General features: G+C 42.5%; 1 protein-coding gene across 1 annotated transcript in view; it reads left to right on the top strand.

Moving 5' to 3' along the window:
- Positions 1-23,085, top strand: part of SLC6A4 (solute carrier family 6 member 4) — a 162,283-nt gene extending 139,198 nt beyond the window's left edge. The window contains exons 11-14 of the mRNA XM_068270328.1: positions 6,817-6,916; positions 10,069-10,169; positions 19,694-19,861; positions 21,259-23,085. Of these exons, the coding sequence (XP_068126429.1) occupies positions 6,817-6,916; positions 10,069-10,169; positions 19,694-19,861; positions 21,259-21,333 (444 nt within the window). The 3' untranslated portion in view covers positions 21,334-23,085. The remainder of the gene's footprint in view (positions 1-6,816; positions 6,917-10,068; positions 10,170-19,693; positions 19,862-21,258) is intronic.
- The last annotated feature ends 1,427 nt before the right edge of the window (positions 23,086-24,512 follow it).

Here is a 24,512-nt window from a genome sequence, read left to right as displayed (position 1 = left end):
TCTGGGCCTGAGTATATCTGTTTGTTACATTACATAGTTTGCTCCTGGTAAAATTTACGTATTACTATCCAATATTGAATATCCCCCTTAAACTTATTATTTTCATTGAAAATAGTCCAAAAACCTGTGTGAATAACATAGGTTACGCTATTTGTGTAAAGCCTGCTGGAATTATGTGCGCTTCCTCTGCACTTTAAGGTTTAGTGAATGCACCCAGTGTTTTTCCAGGAAAGGCCTCGCTTATTTTAGAAAGACAATGTCAAACTGTATCATGTATTAGGAAAAAATGGGACAGCATTTCACTTTCAAAGCTACAGCAGTTTGTCACATTTAGGGCACAATTTCATTACAAATCATAAAACTATTTCTTTATACGTAAGAGATTTGGTATTCTTACAATTAGAACACAAGTGTGATTGCTGCTAACACTGCCATTGCTACCATAAGGGCAATCTGGGCAATTGCCCCCGGGGGCGGATTGACCCTCCAGGTCTCCCTCCCAACTTTATTTTGAGCCCCTGGGCTCCTGCAGTGTAGAGAGAGACTCCCCTGTTCTGGCTGGGGGGTGCTTCTCTATATGTCCATGCACTTCTATTTTAAACCTTGCAGGGGTGCCTCTCCTCCATGACCCAGCACATGCTACATGTCATAACATGTGCCGGGTCATGGAGGGGAGACACCCCTGCGTGGATGAAGACTGGAGTTCACAGAGCCACGAACATATGGAGGAGCATGCACCAGCTGGAACAGGTGAGCCGCTACACTGCAGGGGCCCCAAGGACCCCAATACAGTTGGGGGGGAAGGAGTGGGGGGCTTGGTGTGGAGTCGTGCAAATTTGGCTGCCTGTAATGCTCCTTTGGTAATGGGGAGGAAGAAGGTCTGGTCTGTCAGGGGGGCCCCCAGGTTAATTTTGCCCAGTGTGCCCATTGTACCTAGAACCCGGCCCTGGTGGCAACATTGTTGTCACTATTCTTCCTCCTCTAATGAATGTTCCCTCTGCTCTCCCCTTAACATCCCCAATATAACATGTTTCTCCCCCTCCCCATGTAGAGTAGTGCAGCAGAGGAGGTAAATGACTTACTCCAGCACTGGGGCAACATGAGAGAGGAGGCCCCTGGATCAGAGGGAGGAAGGGAAGAAGCCACGCCCCTCCTTCACACCTGGTACACTAGGGGTCGCCGGGTCTGCTCCCTCAATAATTACATCATTGGCCCGGTGGTTCCCAGTTATGTTTCACTTTTGTCACCTAAGTGTAAGCAGTTCTCATAAACCCAGGCCAGGTTTCCAGGATTTCCCATGATCTCCAGTGATATCTGACCTTGGAGAAAGCTAGTTATCCAGCCCCACAGTCACGCCTAAGGATTAGAACGATCATAAATAGGAGAGTAGACGTGAACTCCGTGAACTTTAAATATCTATTAATCACTCCAGAGAACTTTCTCTCATACAGGAAAGCACTTGAAATTCAATTGGAGCCGATTAAACTGACCTAAGACTGCCAAGTTTCCCTTCTTGCCCACAAGCACTCTGTGCCAAAGACGAGAGCTATTAATAGCTGCCCGGGATTACATTTTTACTTTGTCAATAAGGTCTTGTGCAGAGTGTGGAAACCCGATAGCAGCCAATAAGACTTCATCTTCCTCGGACATCCTTTCATTATCTCATCAGTTCAGAGGAATCACAACTGCGTGCATGTAAAAAAACAGCGCCAGAAATAGCCGCTAGTAGAATATAGGCAAAATTACCAATATCCTACTATTAGGCTCTATGTAATTACAACAGTAAAATATTGGTATTTTTTTCCTTAAATTTTACTATCACCTAATCTGACTCCATTGTCACTTGAACTCCCCCTCTATTAATGCTTAACCCTAACCAACTCCCTCTAACCAATGCCTAACCTTAACTGATTCCCCAACCAATGCCTATTGCCTAACTTTAACTGACCCCCTCCCAACTGATGCCTATTGCCTAACCCTAACCATCCCCACCTCACACCCCGACGATATCTGTGCTGCCTTAGCCGCTAAATAGCTGCAGTTTGTATCCATTGCCAGAGACATTTTATCCACGCCATAAGCACCCACAAATATTAATAGCCATGATAACTGGAAATGGGGGTGCCGGAGGCTGCACCCAAACTTTTCCAGCTCCCAAATAACCTCATCATTACACCAATGTGTTTTAAGAAATCTTGGGGCATATTCAGTAAACAGCAGTTAAATTACCTTGTGCAGAAAATGCATAGCAATTTTCCAGTGTTTATACAAGTACAGTAGTGTACCATGTGTTATAGAAGCAGTGTAGGCGTTGTGTATGTAATCATTTCCGTAATTCCTCTAATCAGAATCAGATTTTATTATAACTGCTGTAACACCTGCAATTGTTTTGTGGTGCACATCGGCAGTAGACATAGTGCAAATTTACAGGTAGTGTATAATGGACATAGAAGACAGACATATCGGTAAAAAATATAAAGAAAAAAATTACTAAAGCAAGGATATCCCAAAAACGGGGCTAAGGGTTTTGCTGTAAAAGGGGCTTAAGTTAAAAAGAAGGACTGCTTGGGGGGGGGGGGGGGGGGAGGTGTGTCTATGCCTGGATGTTCTGGTGGGAATGGTTTTGTAGTGGCAACAGAAGGGAAAAGGTTGAAGAAACGACTTCTGAGGTGCGTGGTGTCAAGTGTGATCCTGCTGGCCCTGATCCTCAGTCTAGATGTGTGGGGAGGTCCAGTGGACGTAGGGCTGCGCTGATGATCCTTTCCTCAGCGTTGATTACCCTCTATAGCCTGCAATGGGGCCAGTTGGTTAGCAGGTTGGCACAGATGAGGAGGTTGCAGTAATCACACTATAAAATTAAATGATTATGTTTGTTTAAGAAAAAGCATGGATAGATCCACTTTCTATTTTTTTTTTGTATAACATTTATTTTAACTTTGCAAGGTGAGCAAGGAACATGTCCTTTTCCATTAAGGCATAAAACCAAAACCTTCACCCCAACTAAACCCTGCTGGCATCTCACCCCTTGTTCTTTCAGTCTATGTTTTTCTTTTCTTACGTTCCCAGAGGGTTGTCAGTGGCATGCCAGTACATTTTCTCTTCATAGTCATCATACAATTGGAAATCAGTCCACACTGCCCAGATTATTTATTAGACAGTTTTCACACTAGAGCGATTTGTTTTTCATGAAATCAAAAAAGCACTACATGCATAGTGAGTAAAATAAGATCACTGATTAAATTGCTATGAAAGCATCCGCCCTTGTGGTCCGCTAATTATATCTAGTGAGTTGACCATGACTGCTTTACACCAAAGCATAGGCTTTGTAGGCAGAGGCTTATGCAAGAACCATGACATGCAGGCTTAGACCTAGGGAAGCTGCTCATGGGGGCAGCTGGACTGGAAAGAGGGGTTGCTGGATATGGAAGAGAAGGCTTCAAATAGAAAAGGGAGGCTTTCATTGGGAAGCAATACATGGAAGAGGGCTGCTGCTGTCTAAGGGAGCTGTAATTGAAAGGGAGAGGCTGCTGTTCATGGAGGATGTTACACATAAAAGAGGGGCTGCACATGGAATGGGAGTGAGGCTACTGTACATGGAAAGAGGGCCACAAAAAAGCTTGTCTAGAGGTGGAAACTGTAGATATCCAGCCTTACTCTCAGGGGCATATCTGGGTAATATTGTGCCTATGGCAGACACTGAAAATATCAGAGTTTGATATGCCCAGATACATAAATTGAGAAGCCATGGTCCCCTAGATATTAAAATGAAGAATCCATGTGCCTCATAATTCAGTAAATGGTCACATGCTTCCAGATAATAGAATAAAGTAGTCACATGATTCCAGATAAAATATCAAATATTTCCATGCCTCCAGATAAAAACCTCCAGACAGTTACATACCCCCAAATAAAAATATTCAGTAGTCACACACCTCCAGATAATCTAATCAAGTAACCAGGTGCCACACTATAAAAAAATCAAATAGCCAGGTGCATCAAGATAAAATAATGAAATAGCCAAGTGCTCCCTATATGCATAAATTAAGTAGCCATGTTCCCCAGATAACAAAATTAATCAGATCTGAGGTCTGAGTGATAGGGAGGCACAGGGGACGCCCATGGAGCTGTGGCGTCCATGGCAAGAGCCATACCTGCACCCCTCTAGATACGACACTGCTTACTCTATTTTTCATGTTACATGCTGCAGTATAGTAAGTGAGGCTGTATATTATAGGCATTTTATTTTACCATTACAAGTGTACAGCAGATGAATACATGTCAGTGTGTGCACAGTGGAATAGGAAGGTGCTGATGGAAAGCTCTCTTATTCTCAAGCACCCCTGAGCTGTGCCACAGTAATATGTGTGTATTTTCATGCATCAAAGCACTATTCTTCAGGATTGGTAAATAAATACACAGATGTACCTTTTTCAGTGTGACACAAGAACAAAGGGCATAGCTTATCCTTTGTGTGTATTTCTTCACTGAGATAATAAGCAGCACATATGGTTATTATCACTACCCGTTTCAATGAATACAGGCTTGCAGTATTTATCTAACTGATCCCCCTGTACTTATAATTAACATGTTAGGAATAGGATGTGTGGTTTGAAGATTTCTTACACATTACCAATAGTGTGCTAGCAGTCAGACAACATAATGCCTGGTACACACCTTGCAATTTGACCATTGGCCATTGCATGAATTTCACCATGCAATGAAATCAGATTAGACCGTTGCCAGGAGCGTTTTGTGCATGCACAGTAGCCATTTTCCCATACTGCGCATGTGCAGAATGCTGCGGTGCATAGGATTGCGTCAAAGAGGCATCTCAGAAGGATGGTGCGGGCACAGTATGACTGCGGGGGCTGCAAGAAGCCCCAAGTAAGTTACACTGTTTTTTTCTGATTTTAGATTTCTTTTAAGGGCACTATTTATTTAGTGTGTATAAACAGCTTAAAAGGGCAAAGGAAGCATAATTGCTTAATACTAAATAGGGCCACCTTGTTGTATATCAGGGCAGTTTTACTATAGATTACACTCCCTTCTCTACAGGCACAATAAAGTATTTAGAAATATATGGGTTGAGTCTCTAAACCTCTGTAAAGTTGTCATGCACAGACAGGGCACTGAAATGTTTCCAGTATTTATGCAAGTTGTGCACATAACATGAGTTGCACTATGTTACTTGCCTAAATACTGGTAAAGTTGTAGTACGCTGTGTGTGCACAACAATTTTGCTGTTTATTTTTTTAACTGTTCTAATACGCAAATTCTATGTTCGAAAAAGTGCTGCTGTAGGTTCTAGGATGTAAAAACTGCCGTTCTGCTGCTGCGCCCGCATGTGTAAAAGTAAATGATTGTTGCTCCAGCAAATCGCAATAATCATTCAATAAAGTTAGGCAAACAAAAAGAAAAAAAGTATTACAAGGAAAAAAAATGTAAAGGTACAAGGCCTCAATACAATAAAGGGATTTTTTTTCCAGTTAAGTTTTAATCCCTAGCCTAGCCTATTGATCCCTTCTTAACCCCTGTAATACCTTTACCTGTTTATACACCTCTAATGACTGCCGCCTGTAGCGATCGGATGCTATCTGTAAGACAACAGTTTGGGGCCCCAATGCTCTACAGATGCATTGCTCTGCCGTTGCCTAGCGATGCATCTGTACAGCACTGGGGCCCCTGAACTGACGCCCAAGCAAACGCATCCGATCACTACAGACGTTCAGGCTGGGGATAACTGTCCGCCACATGCCCAACTAGTAATAAATTAAGGCATAAAATATGTCATATGTGGCATCATTTTAATCAGGAAGGGCCAAAGAATATATGAATATTATGTGTTTTATAACTGTGGGAATTGTCATGTGAAAATTAGGAAGGGTGAAAAATGAAAAAAAAAGTTTATTATTTGTATTTACGCCTCATTTTTACCCCTAAAATGAGAATAAAATGAAATAGTTTTTGGAAAAAAATATTACCCAAAGAATGCCTAGATTATACTGAAAAACAAAACAAAATATATATCACTAAGATGGTATACTTAATTAAAAAGTTACAGCTGTATAAAAAGTGACACAGCTAAAGTGGCAAAAATGTCAGGAACCTTAATGGGTGAAAACCTTGGAATGCGAAATAACCAGTTAACCACACAGTCACATGACCTCTGCTGTCTGTGCCATCTTTGACCTAGAGGAGGGGAGTTGCATCACATCTTAGTGTGCCCTATTAAGTTTTACAAAGATGGAGAAGGGGAGTGTGGTGAAATATTGCTGTGCTGTATGGGCGTCAAGAGTGAAGGGTGGCATTAGCAGCAATGGTCACTTGAACAAAACCAAGTTTTAGTTTTGTTCCGAAGAATTTTATAGATATTTGGAGGAATGCCAGAGGATTTGGGCCTTCTCCACCAAGACCTCAAGGCACAAGAACAGTTTTTTCCCTCGGCTCTCAACATCCTGAACTCTCACCACGCCCTCCTCCTTAGGTTTTCACTGTTACCAACAGATCGTTTTTCCACTGCTGTACTTTCTGTATATTGTGTTACTCTGCTTTGTTGTATTGTATCAATCTGTGGAATACTGTGTGTCCTATCTTATACTTTTTAGTCCTGTATGTCAAATCCTATTCCAGGCACGATCCAGTCATGCTTGGTGGATAAAATGACTATGATTCTTAATTCTCTCCCCTTATTTAAAAACTGACTGTAATGCAGATGGTTAAGGTGTTGGTTTGTTCACATCCCTGACACATACTGGTATAAGACTCATTCTTAATACTGAATTTATGATACATAAGATATGTGTGTCTTTTTTTTAGGGTGGTGCTTACGTGGTGAAACTGTTTGAGGAATATGCCACTGGGCCAGCTGTTCTCACAGTCGTGTTTCTGGAAGCCATAGCCGTGTCTTGGTTTTATGGTGAGTTGAACAATTTTTTTTTTTTGCATTTGAATTCCTTTGCTTTTGTTAAGTTCATTGTTCCTTACCATTATTGTGGCACAGCTCCAAGTTCGTCCAGACACCCGTTTGCTAGATCCAGTGGGTGATCCAGTGGGTCAGACATTGCATCTACTGACTGAGAAGCTCCACTATAGTCATTTTTGGGGTTGATTCACATACCTCCAGTAAAATTGCCATCAATAGGCAGTGCAAAGCAATTTTACCAATTAGCTCTATCCACATTACCTAGGTAACACATGTAACTGGTGCACTGGTACCTACGAAATGCAATTTTACTATAGATACCTGAATCAACTCCTATGAAACCACCAGAACTACAGCCAGGGAACTGGAGTGCCTGACCCATCTTTTCACACATAAAAAGTGACCAGGAATTGGGAGACTGCAAACATAACTGGTGATAAAGCTGCATTGTATGCAGCCTCAGAAGCACTCGCTGCTGTAGCTAATAAATGTGACTATAGACTCAACTGCTTCCTGGCCTCTGCGTTAGTTCAGATACCAGATTAATATGAGGTGAGGGACGGGAGGGTTTGTGGCTGGTGGTCGGAGTGGTCAAAAACATGGTATTGATCTTACCATGTGTGACCTGTAATGCAGGAGAACCCACCGCAGGACAATCGCACCTCACCATTTCGTATTTAAATCACCCTATTTAAATTTGTACAGCTCAGCCCCCCACTCAGTAACATTCTCCTTACTGGACAGGAAGTACATCACTAAAATGTAATCGCCGCACCGCACTGCTCTATCGCAACAGTTGACTCCAATGAAATTGTGTGCCGAGCGATACCACTCGGCAGTGCACTGCAGAGTCTGTGATGGCTCTGCGTCATCGGAAGCACTTCCGTTGCACTGCGTGACTGATGGCCACTGTGGCATGGGAGCAGTGAGGAAGAGTACCACAACCATCCGAAATAGCGCGAAAGGGGCCTTACTCTTTGTTGCCATCACTGTAGCTATAGACCCTCACAGACACACTCATCCTGCCCAGTAGGTTTACCTCTGCTCACCTTGCCATGCTTGCAATAAGAAGCCATTCCTCAAAGTCAGGTGATGAGCTTTCTGCTGGCAGGGAAAAACTCCCTGAAGTCCTCTCCCAATTCCTTACTGACTACCTTAATTAGATGGTGGAATGGGGGAGGAGTTTGGTAAGTTCACAGACTACTGTTCTGTCACCCAGCAGGATCCCTTTTTAGTACCCATTTTTTGAAGACATTTTTGCAAGTCCAGTTAACTAGGTAACAAAAAAAAATTACGGTAACTGCAAAGATTGGTTATTTGCACATGCCTTTGACTTGAGTTTTTACCACTGCTAAAATCTGTCTAGCGTGTGAATGGGTTTTAAGGTACGTTACATGCTTGGCCTCCTGGCTGACAATAAGTCCCCTGACAAAAGCTTCCAGCATCTAGTTCTGTACTAAGTTATGCAAAACTGCAGGATATCAAGAGTGATACTGTTGTTTTTATAGTACAGATGACAGTCACATCTGATGACAGATTTTAAATAAAATTTGAGCCTGGTTTTAACTAATATTTTATTTCTTTGCTGTATATACTTATATTGGTGTCTTTGGAGAGTGAATAACACATCAGCAGCAAGAAACATGAGACTGGCGTGATTTTCCACTTGTGTTTATGTTTTGGTGAGACAGTAGAGAGCCTCCATGGATACTGAGGACGTCTGTATGAGTTCTCATACTACTCAGAAAACAGAACACAGAACAGAATCAGATAGTGAAACTGTCACATCTAATGGGCTAAAAATAGCTAAAAATAGTCAGTGGATATATTTATGGTGTGCATCCCTGTGGATTACTGCAGAGTTTTAAGCTTTAAATAATAATTTAACAGCACACTATACGATGGTTTATTGTCAGGGGCCAAATAAAAAATCACTCCACTAAATTCCTATGAGCTACTGCTGGTTGCCTCACGCTGGTGGCCTGGCTCAATAGCCTCTTACTGAGGGGTTCCAAATATTTCTCACTGATATTTCTGCCCCTTTATTGTTTAAACAGTGAACTTTTAATTTTCCATTCTTGACCTTGTGTAGTCTTTTTCTCTTCTTCCACAAGGTCTTCTTTTCTCTTGGTTAAGGTAGACTTCACATAGACCTCATCTGGGCTCTTGTCAGCCTCAACTGTTCAAGGCAAGTTCTAACTGCAAGCAGATTACTAAACAGCCTATGGAGGAAAAGTGCTGGACAGTGGACCCTTCTTATGAGCTAAATGTGTTTGATACTTCGCTACAGTTTGCTTCCTCTCCTTCTTGACTGTAGGGTGGACAAATCTAGAGAATCCAATGTCCAAAAAGACACAATGGGGACAAACACTAGGAGCCAATAGAGTAGTATGCCACTGTAGAAGAGAGTTTTAGAATAAAGAAAATTGATCACACTTTTTTGGTTGCAAGACAAGTGCAACCACCTATAAGTCCTCTCAGGTCGCACTCCTGATGATTAGGTAGACCATCAAGAGGGAACTAGACTAAAATAACAACCTCCCAAGGTGTAAAACAGTAATACTGGTGGATAGAGGAGGCACCCAAGAATAATAAAAAGAACTAAAACAGATTAAAAAGGAGAGACAGTGGTTGGCTTACCTCTCCTGTAGACAAAATAGCCAATACAGCTCAAAGTAACTTCATAAGGTTTATTGCATAAAAAACAGGGTTGGACAATGTGTTTCACAGATGTAATGCTTCCTCAGGTCAATAGAACTCAGAAAAAAGTGCCGAATGGCTTGAGTGAAAAGACTGGAGCGTATCAGTGCTGTCTGCAGGAGAGGTAAACCAACCACTGCCTCAGCCCAGTATTCTTCTCTTTCTTGGATTGAAAGACCTTAGTGTGGTCAAAGGACGTTAGAGTCAGGAGAGGGCTATATTGATAGGTGCTCAGCTGCAGGCAAGTTGCATTATGGGTTTTCACAATTTAAAGCTCATTTCTAAAGGTGGTAATGTTATAATTTACACTAATCAGCATGATTGCTTTGGGAATATGTCTAGTTGAACCTTTGGTTTGGATGGACGCACATCCACTGGGAGTATATGTTAGAGGACTGGCCATAAATTGAATTTTATGTGATAACATTCATTTTGTTTTGTTGCAGGCATCAATCAGTTCTGCAGGGACATAAAGGAGATGCTGGGTTTCTCTCCTGGCTGGTTCTGGAAGATTTGCTGGGTTGCCATTTGTCCTCTATTTCTGCTGGTGAGTACTTTCCCAGTTATGAAAATCAGGATGCAAATGTGGAACTAATTAGAAGAATTTTTAAATCACAAGCAACAAGCACAATAAATAGCACAAGATTGGAATGACTTACTGAGCCATGGGTATATGCCCTAATCTCCGCCACTTTCTTCACCGTATGTGGTGCATCACCCACTCAGCATCCCCTGCTACATCCCAGAGCATGGTTACGGCCAGGCCTTAATGTGCAAGGTATAGGAACTGATGGCATGAAGGCAGAAGTACCACCAGAACCCCACTTGGCAGGACATGGGTAGGTAGAGAGGTCAAACAGTCCCAGATCATGCACAGAGGTCAGATGACGATAGGGAGTCAGATAAACTCAAGGCCAGGAATAAGCCAAAGGTCAAACACAGTAGAACAGGCAGACGGGTGCGAAACAGGGCTTTTTGGCGTTCGCCGCGCGCCACGTAGTGCCGAAGCTTGGCGCGGCTATAGTAGTAATGCTATAGCTGTGCAGGAGTAGTTCAGGGATACGGCGTTTGCCAGACCCCGAATTACTTCTTCCTCCGAGTTGCGATGACTCGGAGGGGGAATAGTATTAAACACGAATTTGTGCATCAGCCGGTCTGAAGAAGAACTAACCGGTCTCATCCTACAGGGAGATTTCTACAATAGTCTTTTTTTAAGATAAAAAATGACCAGAGTGCTGAAAAGAACTGTTCAGAAGGGTATTAGATAGTGAATAAAAGTGAATATAGTAACAATTTAGTTCCTTTATACTTTTAACGTATACAAACCAAGATTCCAAGATTTTTATTTGCACATCTGCTTTCCTATATCATGCACATGCTGTATAGTGTATTTTTACCTGCTTCAATAAAATGTCTTTTTTTAAATCTCTAAATACCATGACCTGTGCGGCCAGGCTTTTCTAAACCAGCGTATAAATACAAATGCTATAGGAGTGCCTAGCAGACTACAGGACTCACCAACTTCCCCTTCAGGATTGTATAGTGTGTTATAATTCTGTTCCCCAACAGCTGTGTTAGTGTCCCGTTGTGAGTTTTGAAGAGAGGGGTGGGTGCAAGCTCAGATCTTCACAGGAGACTATTTATGCAATCATACACAAGGAGATAAATTAAAGCTATACATTTTCTTTCTACATGCTCCTGCAGTAGCTACAGGTTCAACAAGCACAAACATATATTTCTAAGTCAGGGCAATTCAACCCAGATCATGTGTAACGTAAGTATAGTCTACAGCCCGTCTCCACTAGTGCCAGCTTGCATCTCTGAGACTCATGTCAGCACTTGCTCTGCTACACATACTCATTAAACCACTCTAGCCATGCCATACACGGCCATGGAAACTCACACACGTGATACGATATTTTGCTGCCAATTGTCCATTTCTTTCCCTGCACATTTGGAGACAGCCTAGTCATTCTCTTTCCAATTTTGAGATAGCCATTCTTTCTCTTCCCAATATGCCCAGGCCACAGAGCAGAGACAGAAGGTCCATGGGGTGGTTCTCTTAGCAAAAAATAGCCTGGCCTCAGAGCAGGGACTCTTGAAGGGTCTATTCTGACATTTTTGGAGGGGTCTCCCTAAGAAACGACCAAAACCTCACAGGTCTTAATTATTTTAATTTGCTCTATGTGAGAGTCATTCTCAAAGCACTCCAACATGAAGGTACTCATGTGGCTCAAAGTACAATGGATGAAATGTTCCTTACTAGTCTTTGCCTTTTGCTTAGAAGCCCCTGCTTCTCCTCATCTTACTAATCTAAATCCCCCATCTATTGCCCAGGTATGCAGACATGTAATAGATAAAGCCAGGGCAACTTGCTCCTCTCTTTTTTGGGTAAAGTCCCTTCTCTTGTGACATTGGTAAAATGGCAACTCTTCCTCCTCCTTTTGTGACTTCCCTGTTTGGAAGCCCCTTGAGCGTCTGCCCCAGAAGGCAGACATAAACTGTCTGGTGTCACTGATGAATGCTTGATCTTAACTGAATACTGTTAGCTTCCTGAAAGGGGGTTAAGATGGCACATCTTAGCTTTGAAAAAAACTCATCGTAGGTGAAGTAGGGCCCATTCCAGTTCACTTTTTTTCCTAGGTTTTCTCAAAGGAGATGATTTTTCATCTTGAACATCGAAACTCAGCATGTTTTCTGGAAGGTTATATAATTGCTGGACTTCTGCCATGCGAGCATTGAATATGTAAGACTTTGGAAAATGAGCATCATGAGATGAGGTGACTTTCCTGGCATCTTCCAGTACTGCCTAATAGCTAACTTGAAGTAAAAAACAGTACTGTTGAGCTTGACCTCTCTTTGCTCTAAAGTGGGCAGAGGAAAGCTCAACACTTACGGTAACCTCTCTTTCCTTTGTTACTTCTATCCAGTGATGCTCATCCGGATCCGGGTACCCAGGTAAACCCAGGTATCCAACCATTTTTCCGCTATCCAGGTCAGATCCGGATCCGGATACCTGGGCCACTATCCGGATAGCACTATCCGGATTCTATCCAGATAGCTAGCTGCATAATCCGGATACCCGCGGGTATCCGTCCAGATATCCGGATCCGGATAGTGTAACTAGTAAGGAAATGATGTCATTCAGCCAATCAGAGGGTTCCCAGCAGAAGCCCTAGCAACCAATCACAGAGGGGAACCCTGGCAAGGCCCACCTGACCTGATTGAGCCAATCAGAGGCCTACCAGCCTAAGTCCTGGCACCCAATCACAGAAGGGAACCCTGGCCAGCCCCCTGTATAGCAAGGAGTGCTGGCATGATGAGACAGATCGTCCTTGCTTGTGTGGCTGGCTGATCACTGACAGACTTGCTCCAGTGCTGGCTTAGCAAGTGCTGTATACAGTGATAGTACATAGCAAGGAAATGAGCAGCGCTACTTAAAAACAGACTAGTGCCTACCTGCAAAAGAGTGCAAGCCCCACTTGTGGGGTCGAATACACACCGAGCATACACATGACCTGTCTACCACTGGAGGAGGATGTGGGTTTCCATTAACAGCTTGCATGCAACCTATTAAGTACTCATCCCTCCCACTGCGAAGAAGTCAATCCTCCATGGGAGGGGCCTAACACTAACTAAATCCTAACCTATGTATATGCATAGCCTGGGTGCGCTACCAAATAAAATTGAAAAATCGAAAATTGCGCAAAAGGTGGATCAGCGCAACACCAGGCCGCCTCCGAATGGCCTCCAATCAGAGATGCGCTGAGCCCCCCCAGGAACTACAAATGCACCTTGAACCCAAACAGAAGCTCTGCATATACACCAAAAGCATGGCTGTTAAGTGGGAGCAGCTGACCAAAAACGAATTAAATTAGTACATAGCAAGGAAATGAGCAGCGCTACTTAAAAACAGACTAGTGCCTACCTGCAAAAGAGTGCAAGCCCCACTTGTGGGGTCGAATACACACCGAGCATACACATGACCTGTCTACCACTAGAGGAGGATGTGGGTTTCCATTAACAGCTTGCATGCAACCTATTAAGTACTCGTCCCTCCCACTGCGAAGAAGTCAATCCTCCATGGGAGGGGCCTAACACTAACTAAATCCTAACCTATGTATATGCATAGCCTGGGTGCCCTACCAAATAAAATTGAAAAATCGAAAATTGCGCAAAAGGTGGATCAGCGCAACACCAGGCCGCCTCCGAATGGCCTCCAATCAGAGATGCGCTGAGCCCCCCCAGGAACTACAAACGCACCTTGATATATACAGTGATAAACCTAAAGCTTTGAGTGCTAAACATCTTCACTACGCTATTGTTCTATTGTTTTTTTTAGCTAGCTAGCTTGTAATTGTTTGCTTTCATTCACTCAGTTAGGTCCTGTTTGTGTCCGTGTCTGTGTAGGCCAGCAGGACAGTATAGGGAATAGGAGGATTACTGTGTTATTGTATTGTAGTTAGTACTGCAGTTAGTTGTTATGGCGGCGGCCTGGCGGGTACACACGTTGCGTTCCCACACTCGATTTCCCGCTCGATTCCCGTCGACTCGATTATTCCCGACATGTCCGATTTGCGTTTCGATGGATCGTTAGGTCGATTTGCATGTAAAGTATGCCAAATCGACCTAAAGATCCATTGAAGCGCAAATTGGCCATGTCGGAAATCGAGTCGATGGGAATCGAGCGGGAAATCGAGTGCAGGAACGCACCGTGTGTACCCACCAGGCCGCCACTATAACACAGTGTGCACTGTCTGTCCTCTACTCTGCGGTCTGTCACTCCGTGCTGATTTGATGTAAAGTCCAACCCCGATTTTATTAAAGTAAAAGTACCCCACATCATCTGGTGACATCATCACATATAAGTTGTACTATGCTGGCCCGGCAGCTGGGGAGGGGCAGCAAGGGCAAGAGGACGGGGAGCAACATTACAGCCACCCTCAGAAGGTCTGCCGTGTCAGTGTCGACCCCAGCGGGCAGCCTACCCTCAGTCAGCGAGCTTTTCGCTCCAGGCGCCGCGATTGAATTCAGGGCTGTTAGCCGTAAGGAGTTTGAGGAGGATGTTCTGGGTTTTGAGGAGGGGGGGATATGATGTTGATAATGGGATGAAGGACCGTGACTACCATCCACAGGATGGGGATGTCAGCTCTAACTCTGAGGAGGAGGATGCGTCGGTGGGTTTGGCACGGAGGATCAGCATTGCAGACATTGGCCGTGGAATGCGGGACCCACCATATCCTTCTGCCGCTACCACCAGCCGCACCACTCAACCCCCAACTGCCACAGGGAGAAAAGCCGCAGCATCCCATTCTGGCCGCAGGAGAATCTTCACCTCCCCAATCTGGCCGCCACGGTGCCACAGGCCACTGCTGCTGATACCGCCACCTATATTCAACCCAAAACACAATTGTGGTGTCATTTTTTTGGAGGTGTCTGGGCTGAAAACTGTCATGTCCCAGTTGTGCGATTGGACTTTGGACACAAAGTGGGCTGCACGACCGCTTTCTGGAACCTAGTCCTGATGTTAATTGACAGCTTTTTTTTTTTATTTTATGTCCCCCAAATAATTAATTAGTATTTCCCTTGAAAAACATGATGCTACATGCATCATTTACCCTAAAAACCATTTTAAAGCTATTTAAAGGGCACTTCCGGGTTTTCTATTCGGATACCCGAATAGGTCGGGTACCTGCGGGTAATTTGGTTGGATATCCAGATCGGATCCGGATATCTGGGTACACGGTTCGGGATCCGGGCGGGTAATAAAAAGCACTACCCGAGCATCCCTGCTTCTATTCCACTTTAATGCCATACTTCCATCAACTAGAGGTAATATGGAGATCTCAAATAATTAATGTTGGTGTTCAAGTTTGGAACACAAAGAAATGCATTCGGCACCATTTCAGCACGGAATAGCAGAACAGGGTGGGTTTAATATAACTCCAATACTTACTCCTTTCAATCTTCCTCCATGCTGATTTGGTTCTGAATGCAGGTGTTCAGGTTACGAACCTCGTGGTGCTGTATACAAACACCAATACTATCAGATATGCTTAATTTTGCCATTCACTTGCAAACCAGATGCTTCAAGTAGTGGTCAAATAAGGAGAATAGTTTACAGTAACTGATATCATTGCGAATAGGGTTTTCAATGCTATGGTAATATGAGCAGCCCATCATTTATTACCACGGTAAATGGCTCACCATCTTGGACATGACTAAAGCTATCCAGGGCTGGCGCTACTATTAAAGCGGACCTGAACTCAGAACTTCCTCTCTGCTCTAAAAGATACACAATAGCATAATAAACATTTCTTTGTTACAGCGGATACACATCCTGCAATAAATCTGCAGTGTGTCTACTTCCTGCTTTCATGGAAGCAGACATCCTGTGTTTACCAATTAGCTCTCTGCAGTGGCAGTGAGCTGACACAGCTGGGGGATCAAATTACACTAGTGATTAATCACAGATAAGAGGGGATTCGACAGGTTAAACTCTTTAAATACATACCTTTCTATATGTTTTCCTTCTGTCCTGCACAAGAATTCAGGTCCACTTTAAAGCAAAGAGGGCAATTTCCCCATGGCCCCTAAGTGCTGCTGTACCCCTCCTTCCACACACTGCCACTCCTCCCAAGTCTCCCTTACGATTTGTGCCTCCCTGCACAATATGTTACAGCATTGCAGCTCACCTGTTCCAGCACACTGCTCTGTCCGTGCTGCCTGTCATCACCTCCAATGACTGCATCTTCCCCTTGACCCTAGGGCCGGAGCTACCATAGGAAAAAATGGGCAATTGCCCCAGGGCCCTAGAGCCCCATCTTAACTGTTGCTCCCCAGGGACTCTGCAGAGTCTGTTACGTTGGGAGGTGATTGGGGAAGGTTCAGCAGCCAGCTCAGGGGTCCAGGAGGGAAATTTGGCTGCAACAAAGGGCCTCTAATGACACTTTTTGGTCGGGAGTGTCTGTTGGGGGGGCCCCCCAGGCTAATTTTGCCCTAGGGCTCAATTGTTACTTGAACCGGCCCTGCTTGACCCGTCGCATATCATTATGCAATAACATGAGCCGGGTCACTGAGAAGGTGCAGCCAGGGCAGGTGAAGATGGGGAGCGCAGACCGAGCTGTGCGCTGGGACAGGTGAGTTAGGACCCCAGGGTTACCTTTGCCTGGGGCCCCATTGGAGCTTGAACTGGTCCAGATCCTTAATATTGCGCAGTAGAGAGTTGTCCACCAAAACCAAATACAAGCCCACATGGCTAATTTTCACAGCAGTTGTGAAGTCAACACAAGGTCACTCCGTACATTTGGAGACATTTGTATTATAAAAGCTTCAGCAAATAGGCCAGAATACAGAGGCCTGCACAACATCATCTTACAAGCTGACATGATTCTGGCATCCTTCAGTGACCTTACATAGTAGCTTAACCTTCTTAAGTGAGTTTTACTGTCTTTGTATTAACCTGTTGTCTGCACCCCAGAGTATCCAGGGGATTGCTCTGCCCATAGAGTGATCCGGATATTCCAGCCCAGGACCAGTTAATGAGAACAACAGGTTTACTATGGAGTGAGACTTTGCAGAAGCCCTGGTTAATCTCTTCCCTTTTATTAGCTGTATAAAAATAGATCTGATTCCCAGAGATTGCTTGTGGCTCCATGCGGTACGGATGATGAATAGGGATGTGTTGTGGTCACTACGCACTGGCAGTAGTAAAAACATTGGCACTGTAATGATAAGCAGCCAGGAAAGAGAAACACCCTCATAAGTTAGAAAAGTAACACATACTTAATGCTGTCTCACATCTCTTATTTCAGATTTAAACCAGCCATAACCCATAGATACGTATTTATTTAGTTATAGGTTTTCCGGGAAACCTGTGCAGTATTTATACTAATCACCCCATCCTACGTACGCTGGCTTTAGCAATGTATAGGCTATAATGCAGCAAACTTAGCAGTGTACACTATAATCTGGTACCAGTAATTGTGAAACCAAAATGAATTATGGATCAACTATAGTGTGTAAAGAGGAAGATGTGGGGAGACTGGTTTTCCATTGCACTATATAAATGTATGTTTTCCTGTGTTAGTAAAGGAAATTTATCCCCAAATAAATGCTAATCATTCTGGATTTTTTCCTACAGCAGTGTTTGTAGTTCAGTGCACAGTGCTCAATTTCCCATTAGATACAGCAGAGACTCGCTTATAGAAAATATTGTTAAAAATATGTCTATAAACCTCTAATTGACTGTATAGTTATTCAACCTGCCTTTGATCAAACGTAACGTCATCTGTGTAAAAATTTCCTTCCAGCCACAGTCAGCACACTGGAAGCTGCTACCTTGAATAATTATGTAATATCCAGTTAAGTCTGTAAGCACTACACTGCTATGTTCTAAGCTTTGCAAATACTGTATGCCGCTGGACTTTGGACCTTTGCAATCACTAATCAATCATTAGAGCATCCGTTTCAGGAACCAGGAGAGCAACTTATATTGTTCTGTGTAGAGGTTAGAGGGGACAAAAGGTCAGTGAACAAACCAGCAGGGAGAAAAGGACACAATGCACTCATTTGTCATTTAACAATCACTGGTGGTAGATGTTATGAGGCAGCTGTACACACCGTAGATTCTTGGCCAAGGGCGCAAAATGTCTCAGCCAAGGATTACTGTATTTTTTGGACTATAAGACGCTCCTGACCATAAGACGCACCTAAAATTAGAGGAAAAAAACCGGGGGGGGGGGGGATATATACTAAACCTGGTGCACCCATGGTGAAAGGGCATCTTGTGGATTATGCCCCCTTTGTACTTCATGCCATCTTGTAACTTGTGTCTCCCTGTGAGCTCCTCTGTCCGCCTTGTGTCCTCCTATGTCCCCATCTGTCCTCCTTGTGTCCTTCTCTATGCCCCTTTGTGTCCCCCTGTGTCCTCTGTTTGGCCTCCTGTGTCCTCCTCTGCACGGGCACAGTACAGGAAGTCACCGACATTGCGGTGGGTAGGAGATTTGTATTGGCAGCTGTTCACAAGTCACAAACTCCCTGCATTTGGACTATAAGACACAGTGACTTTTTCCTCCACTTTTGGGGGAGAAAAAGTGAGTCTTAAGGTGGCCACACACGATACAATAAAATGATCTGATTTTACAGCAATTCGATAAATATGATCTGATCTCCTGAAAAAATCGAAAGCTTTTTTTCATTCGACTGAAAAATCCGATCGGATTTCCCATTTTTTTTTTCTTCAATTTTTCTAAAGATTGTGTGGTGTGTGTTAGATTGTCAATGTATTATTATACACACCCTAGCAATATTATCAGAGTTTACAATCATTTTTATCATAATTGGGGAAAACTTGAACACAGGTGTGTGGTACATTGTTCATATTTTTAAAATGTTACAATCACTCAGAAAAATTGTTTGCAATTCTTGAATTAAACAGATATTTAAAAAATTGTATGGTGTGTGGACACCTTTATAGTCCAAAAAATACAGTACCTAGCTTTATCTCTTGCATTCAAAAATAAAATTTTTATTATCCTTTTCAAGCCTTTGTGGTGGGCTTTTAAAATGGAACTACTTAGAGTAGTACGATTATGTCGGTTGGAATGCTTTAAATAAGGTCTTGGGGCAAATTTAATCAAATATATTTATTTTATAGGGACAAAGGATTATTGTTATTATCTTAATCCAGAATGGAGTTAAATTACAAGGATTTTAGCAAGCATCAAGTTTCTTACCTTGCTCTCTTGTGTATGCACTAATACCAATCAAAGTAGTGAGCTCTTCTTTACAGTAAATTCTCTTTAACAAGAAATCCTGGATTTGCAAAACAAGGCATCTTTTTAGGGCAGGCCTCAGCAAATGTGTCACCTGTTTGATTATCCTGCAAATTGATGTGGAAAGGTTATTTTACTAATGCTGAGTTACAGACTGGTTTGTGCAGATGGGTGTTTACACCAGTTCTTCAAGGAAAGTTGAATTGTAAACACTGGAAACAAAATGCATAAATCTGTTGATAATGATGAATTCACTGTTTAATTATATAGTGACATGTTTTTCCTTTTTGTTCAGTTTATTATTTGCAGCTTCATGTCCAGTCCCCCAGAACTCCGTCTCTTTAACTACACATACCCAAGCTGGTCTGTTGTGCTCGGCTACTGCATTGGGACGTCTTCATTTATCTGTGTTCCAGTGTATATGGTGTACCGCCTTGCCAGCACTCCTGGATCTATAAAGGAGGTAAGGGGACCTTTGTCTAATAGCTCTATATTTAAATCATGCAGATAAGCTGGTAAAATATCTTTATGTATACGAGAAAAAGCAACAGTGCGGCACTCTCTATATCATACAATCAGAAAAACGTGAGAAGGGATAAAAAATATCAGCAAGCTCTCACCCCTCATGCCAGGTGTCGTCAGCCAAATCACTTTGGGACGTGTGCTCTGTAGTAGGGAAGAAGAAAGAAGTATCAAACTTGTAAACCTATCCTATGGATAGACATGATACGGGCGTCGCCTTTCTCCCACCAGTACCCCCGCCACCCACCTCCACCACCATGAATGCCATACAGGTCAGGATGTAACTTGTTTCTGATGACAATGATGTATCTCATCTGGATGTCTTGTGAATGCCAATAAACACGGACAGCAACGGACGGAAGGTGCACGTGCTTTTTCTTGTTGTTTATAAGCTGGTAAAATAGTTATGCCCTGGATAGACCTCTACAACAGGAATGGTGAGAAAGATGCAAATAATTATTATTTGATGCAGGATTATGAAAATTTTGTGTTTAGATTTATGAAGCTTGAAATAGACCAATCAAATAAAGCCGAGGTTGGATTCAATTGGCTAATTTTCAAGCTGCATAGATTTACAGTACATAATCCTGCATCAACATGGCATTAATTGCATCTCAGTAACCGGCAATTTTACTGATACTTACACCAGTTATGTAGTGTACGTTGCACAGCTAGTGCAACCCAGTGTTACCTACAGCATAGTGCGCCTAGGTAATGTGGGTTGCGCTAATTGCGCAACGCATGCTACACAATTGTCTTTAATGAACACCAAGACGAAAATAAACTGATGAGATAAACAATTGTATCTATCCTCCTTTCCCTAAAAATTACCTTTTTTTTAGATATTCCACAGTTTTATTTTAAATTTAAATGTTTTACTGTTTCATTGCCTCTGCTCGCTGACACATGAAGTATGCTATAGCTAAAATCTCTGAACTATTGGCCCTTTTTATCTTTTTCCTGTGCTCAGAAGCCATTTTCTACCAGGAAAGTGTTTTATGGCTATAATTCACTATCAGTGACAGTCATGCTGCAGTCAGACCAGGTCCTGACCAGGTTCGACTGGACAAAAACTTGCAGGAACACAGCATAGTTATTTCTGTACTTGGCAATGTACAGTACATATACATGCCTATGTCACATGTCACCTCGGTATTCCTATCATGTTTTTTGAGTAACTCAACAAGTTTTAAAATCAGGATAGACAGGGACTCATCATTTCATAAAAGGGACTTGGCAGTGGCAGCCTCCATGTTTCATCCAGTACATGTTCCTCCTAATCCTAAATCTGACGACTAACATTACCGCCTTTACTGATCATGCTTTGTTTTCTTATAGCGCTTCATTAAGAGCATAACCCCAGAGGTGGGCACAGATATACCAATGGGAGGTATTCACATGAATGCCGTGTAACCAGGAGGCAGAACCCCGTCCTGTCTGCAAACTTTACGCACCCTGTTCTGTGCCTAAGGAGAACTCTTCAAAACTTCAGACTGTGTAAGGTTCATCAACCCACAATGCACTGGATAACCCCCGAATATAGCCACCTGGGCTCATTCTAAGTCCAGGATGAAGTCCACAACAACTTCAGGGTCCAACTTACGGCTTGTCATTGATGCATGGATCCATGGCAAGGTGGTTTGCATGTTTTGTGTTTCTCAGAAGTCTGAAAACAAGATATAAAGGGTTATTTGTTAACTGCAAAATATCTAAATGTGAGTGTGACTACACATCTATGTTTGGTGTAATCCTGGATGTTAAAGCATATCCCCAATGCCCACTGACCTTCTTAGACATTACCATCACATTCAGTTTGACAAGGAATCTGTTGCAAAGCCAATTTCCCGTGTGAAAGTACTCCTATATAATGGTCTTTACTTACTGGTACAAGGCTCTTCAACTTTATTGACACCAAGAGAGGCAGCTGAAGAAACCAACCCATTGCATGATGCCTGGCACTTATTCCTGATCAGCAGGTGTGAAGCATATTGGCACTGGCAGTTTCTGCTATTATTTCAGCCGCTTCTGTTTATGTTCATAGTTTTGTTGAGCATTTTACAATTAGTGTTTTTTTTTCTCTGACACGTGAGTCAAACTCGTGACCTCATGCTTCACAGTCAGAGGCAGTACCTCTGTGTCTTCTCAGCTGATTACAATTAGTGGAGTTTGATATTGCTTTGCCCTGCGTCAGGCGAAAAGCAATGATAAAAACATTTAATTTATATACTAAATAGCTCTAACAATGGAGCAGAAGTATGAATTAACAAATCAACTCTTGTAGCAGCAGATCCACTTAACCAAGAGCTGTGGTAATTATGGATTTGGTAGTTCCAGTGTTTGCCTCTTGGCCAATGAGCATATTAGTCCCATTTGTTTTATAACCACTACTGACAGACACCGACCATGCTCCAGACTGTTAAAGATAAAACTGTTTCTTGATAACCTGTATAAAAAAAGCCTCAGGTAGACTGTGAGTTGTATTCACAAAAGAACAGTAAACCTTATGCATATCTAGCTTTATACATAAAACCAGGGTCGGATTTACAACTCAGAGGCCTGTAGGCACAGGTGTTCTGGCATGCTAAACTCTTCCCCTGAACACAGGCCACACCCCCAAATAAAATATTCTGAACTCTAATGCCTGCCTTATGACACTAACTGTCCTTAGAAACTTACACTTTAATCACTGTCTCTTATCATAATTAGTGACATGAGACAAGGATTAGGGTGTAAATGCCTGAGGTCAGTGATATGAGGCAGGCATTAGACTGTAAGCTCCTGAGGTCAGTGATCTGAGGAGGAGGGGCCACCTCTCCTACACAAGGTGCCTGTAAGCATGTTCCTACGGTGCCTTATGGAAAATCCAGCCCTGCATGAAACACTTACGTTGCTTGTGTAACAGGCCACAGGATTGATGCATGTGTATAGCGCATTATGCAATTTGTATAACTCACTGCATAAATTGCATAGATCCCAGTAAACTTAGGGTGTCTGTTTTTTGTGACTATAGCAAAGTGTGACTTAACCACTTCGCATCCAGACCTTGTTTTGTACTTATTGACCAGAGCAGTTTTGACAGTTTAGCTATGTCCCTATTTAATCAGAAATAACTTTATCCCTACTTATGAAACAGAAATGAAATATATATTGTTTTTTTCAAGACAAACTAGGCTTTCATTGTATGCCATTTTTTCCCTCAAACTATTTTGTTTTCTATGAATTTTAATGGGAAAACAAAGAAAAAAATAGAAAAAACATGGATTTTTCAGTTTTACCAATTCCAGTTTAAAAATAAAAAGTGCTACTGTAGATAAAAAACACAAATTTTGTTTGGCTATTCTTACTGCTTATCACAAAACTTAGATTATGTTCCGGTCACAATTTATGGTGAAGATATTTGATTCTGAAATAATGCTACAGAGTGTATTTTTCACTATGAAATGAGAAAATACAAGTATTTTTAATAGTAAAAATCAATCTCATTCGCTCAGGAAACTTATATTCCCGTTCAACAATTAGTGCTGCATCAGATAGTGCCAGAAATGTGCACAGGAGCAAGCCCAATCCTGCACAGCACTGCTTCTGCTACAAGACGTATATCTACTGACCTGTGGCTTAGATGAAGTCCCAGAGGACGTATATCTACTGACCTGTGGACGAAGTGGTTAATTGTGAAAGCAGCGACACCACTTACAGCTAAGTCAATTAGGTTTAGTTAACTTGCCAAGGAAGTACTACTTATACTGAGATGCACAGAATGGCAGCTTCTACAATAAAATTCAATGACAGGCATTTTGCTTTATACTTGAAAAGAGAAGAACAAGAAATCCCTTCTTCAAAATCATGAAATGAGTTCACATCAACTACTGCATTATGTAATAATGTTCATCATAATATCAGTTCAAACCAAGGCGTGACCACAGGGTCTCTCAGACTCATATAGAGAAATAAATTATTATTGATGTCTCTACATGAGACTCAGAGACCCTGTGGCCACGCCTTGGTTTTAACTGATTTTATGATGTTGTAGGCTTAACAATAATGTGAACATTATCACATTACGCAGTCGTTGATGTGAACTCATTTTATGATTTTTTTGAAGGGGGGATTTCTTGTTTTTCTCTTTTCATGCGTAACTTATGAACGGGTTGATGACCCATGTCCCCCTTATCATATCCCCATATTTATGGGTAGACATTACGTTATTATACGGTAGATGGATGTGACTTATGTGCTTAAGTTTTTTTTGTTTAATATAAGGTATTTTGCTTTATGACAGATTCCTCCATGAGTTGTGTGTGCGCACCATGCCCTCCCCCTCCCCCCATCTTCCTATCAGGAGTAAGTGGAGAATTGAAGGATTACTGCTGTGCACCCCTAATTCTATTTTGAATTGTCTGTTACTGGAACCTAAATTGAAGATTATCCAACTTGGATATGTTTAAACATACTGTTTGTTTACTTTGCATTTTACTTACCTACTTCTGGACCTTGGTGATTGAAATCTACACCCTGTTTTGATGGCTATCTGGCTGCCAGGGCGTAGATTTCAATCAACCGCCGCTGGGCGCATCCGCCATTTTCGTCACTCC

The sequence above is a fragment of the Hyperolius riggenbachi genome, chromosome 2 (assembly GCF_040937935.1).
Source record: "Hyperolius riggenbachi isolate aHypRig1 chromosome 2, aHypRig1.pri, whole genome shotgun sequence".
Lineage (NCBI taxonomy): Eukaryota > Metazoa > Chordata > Amphibia > Anura > Hyperoliidae > Hyperolius > Hyperolius riggenbachi.
The sequence above is the reverse complement of the archived record's forward strand: the minus strand, read 5'-3'. Positions and strand labels throughout refer to the sequence as shown.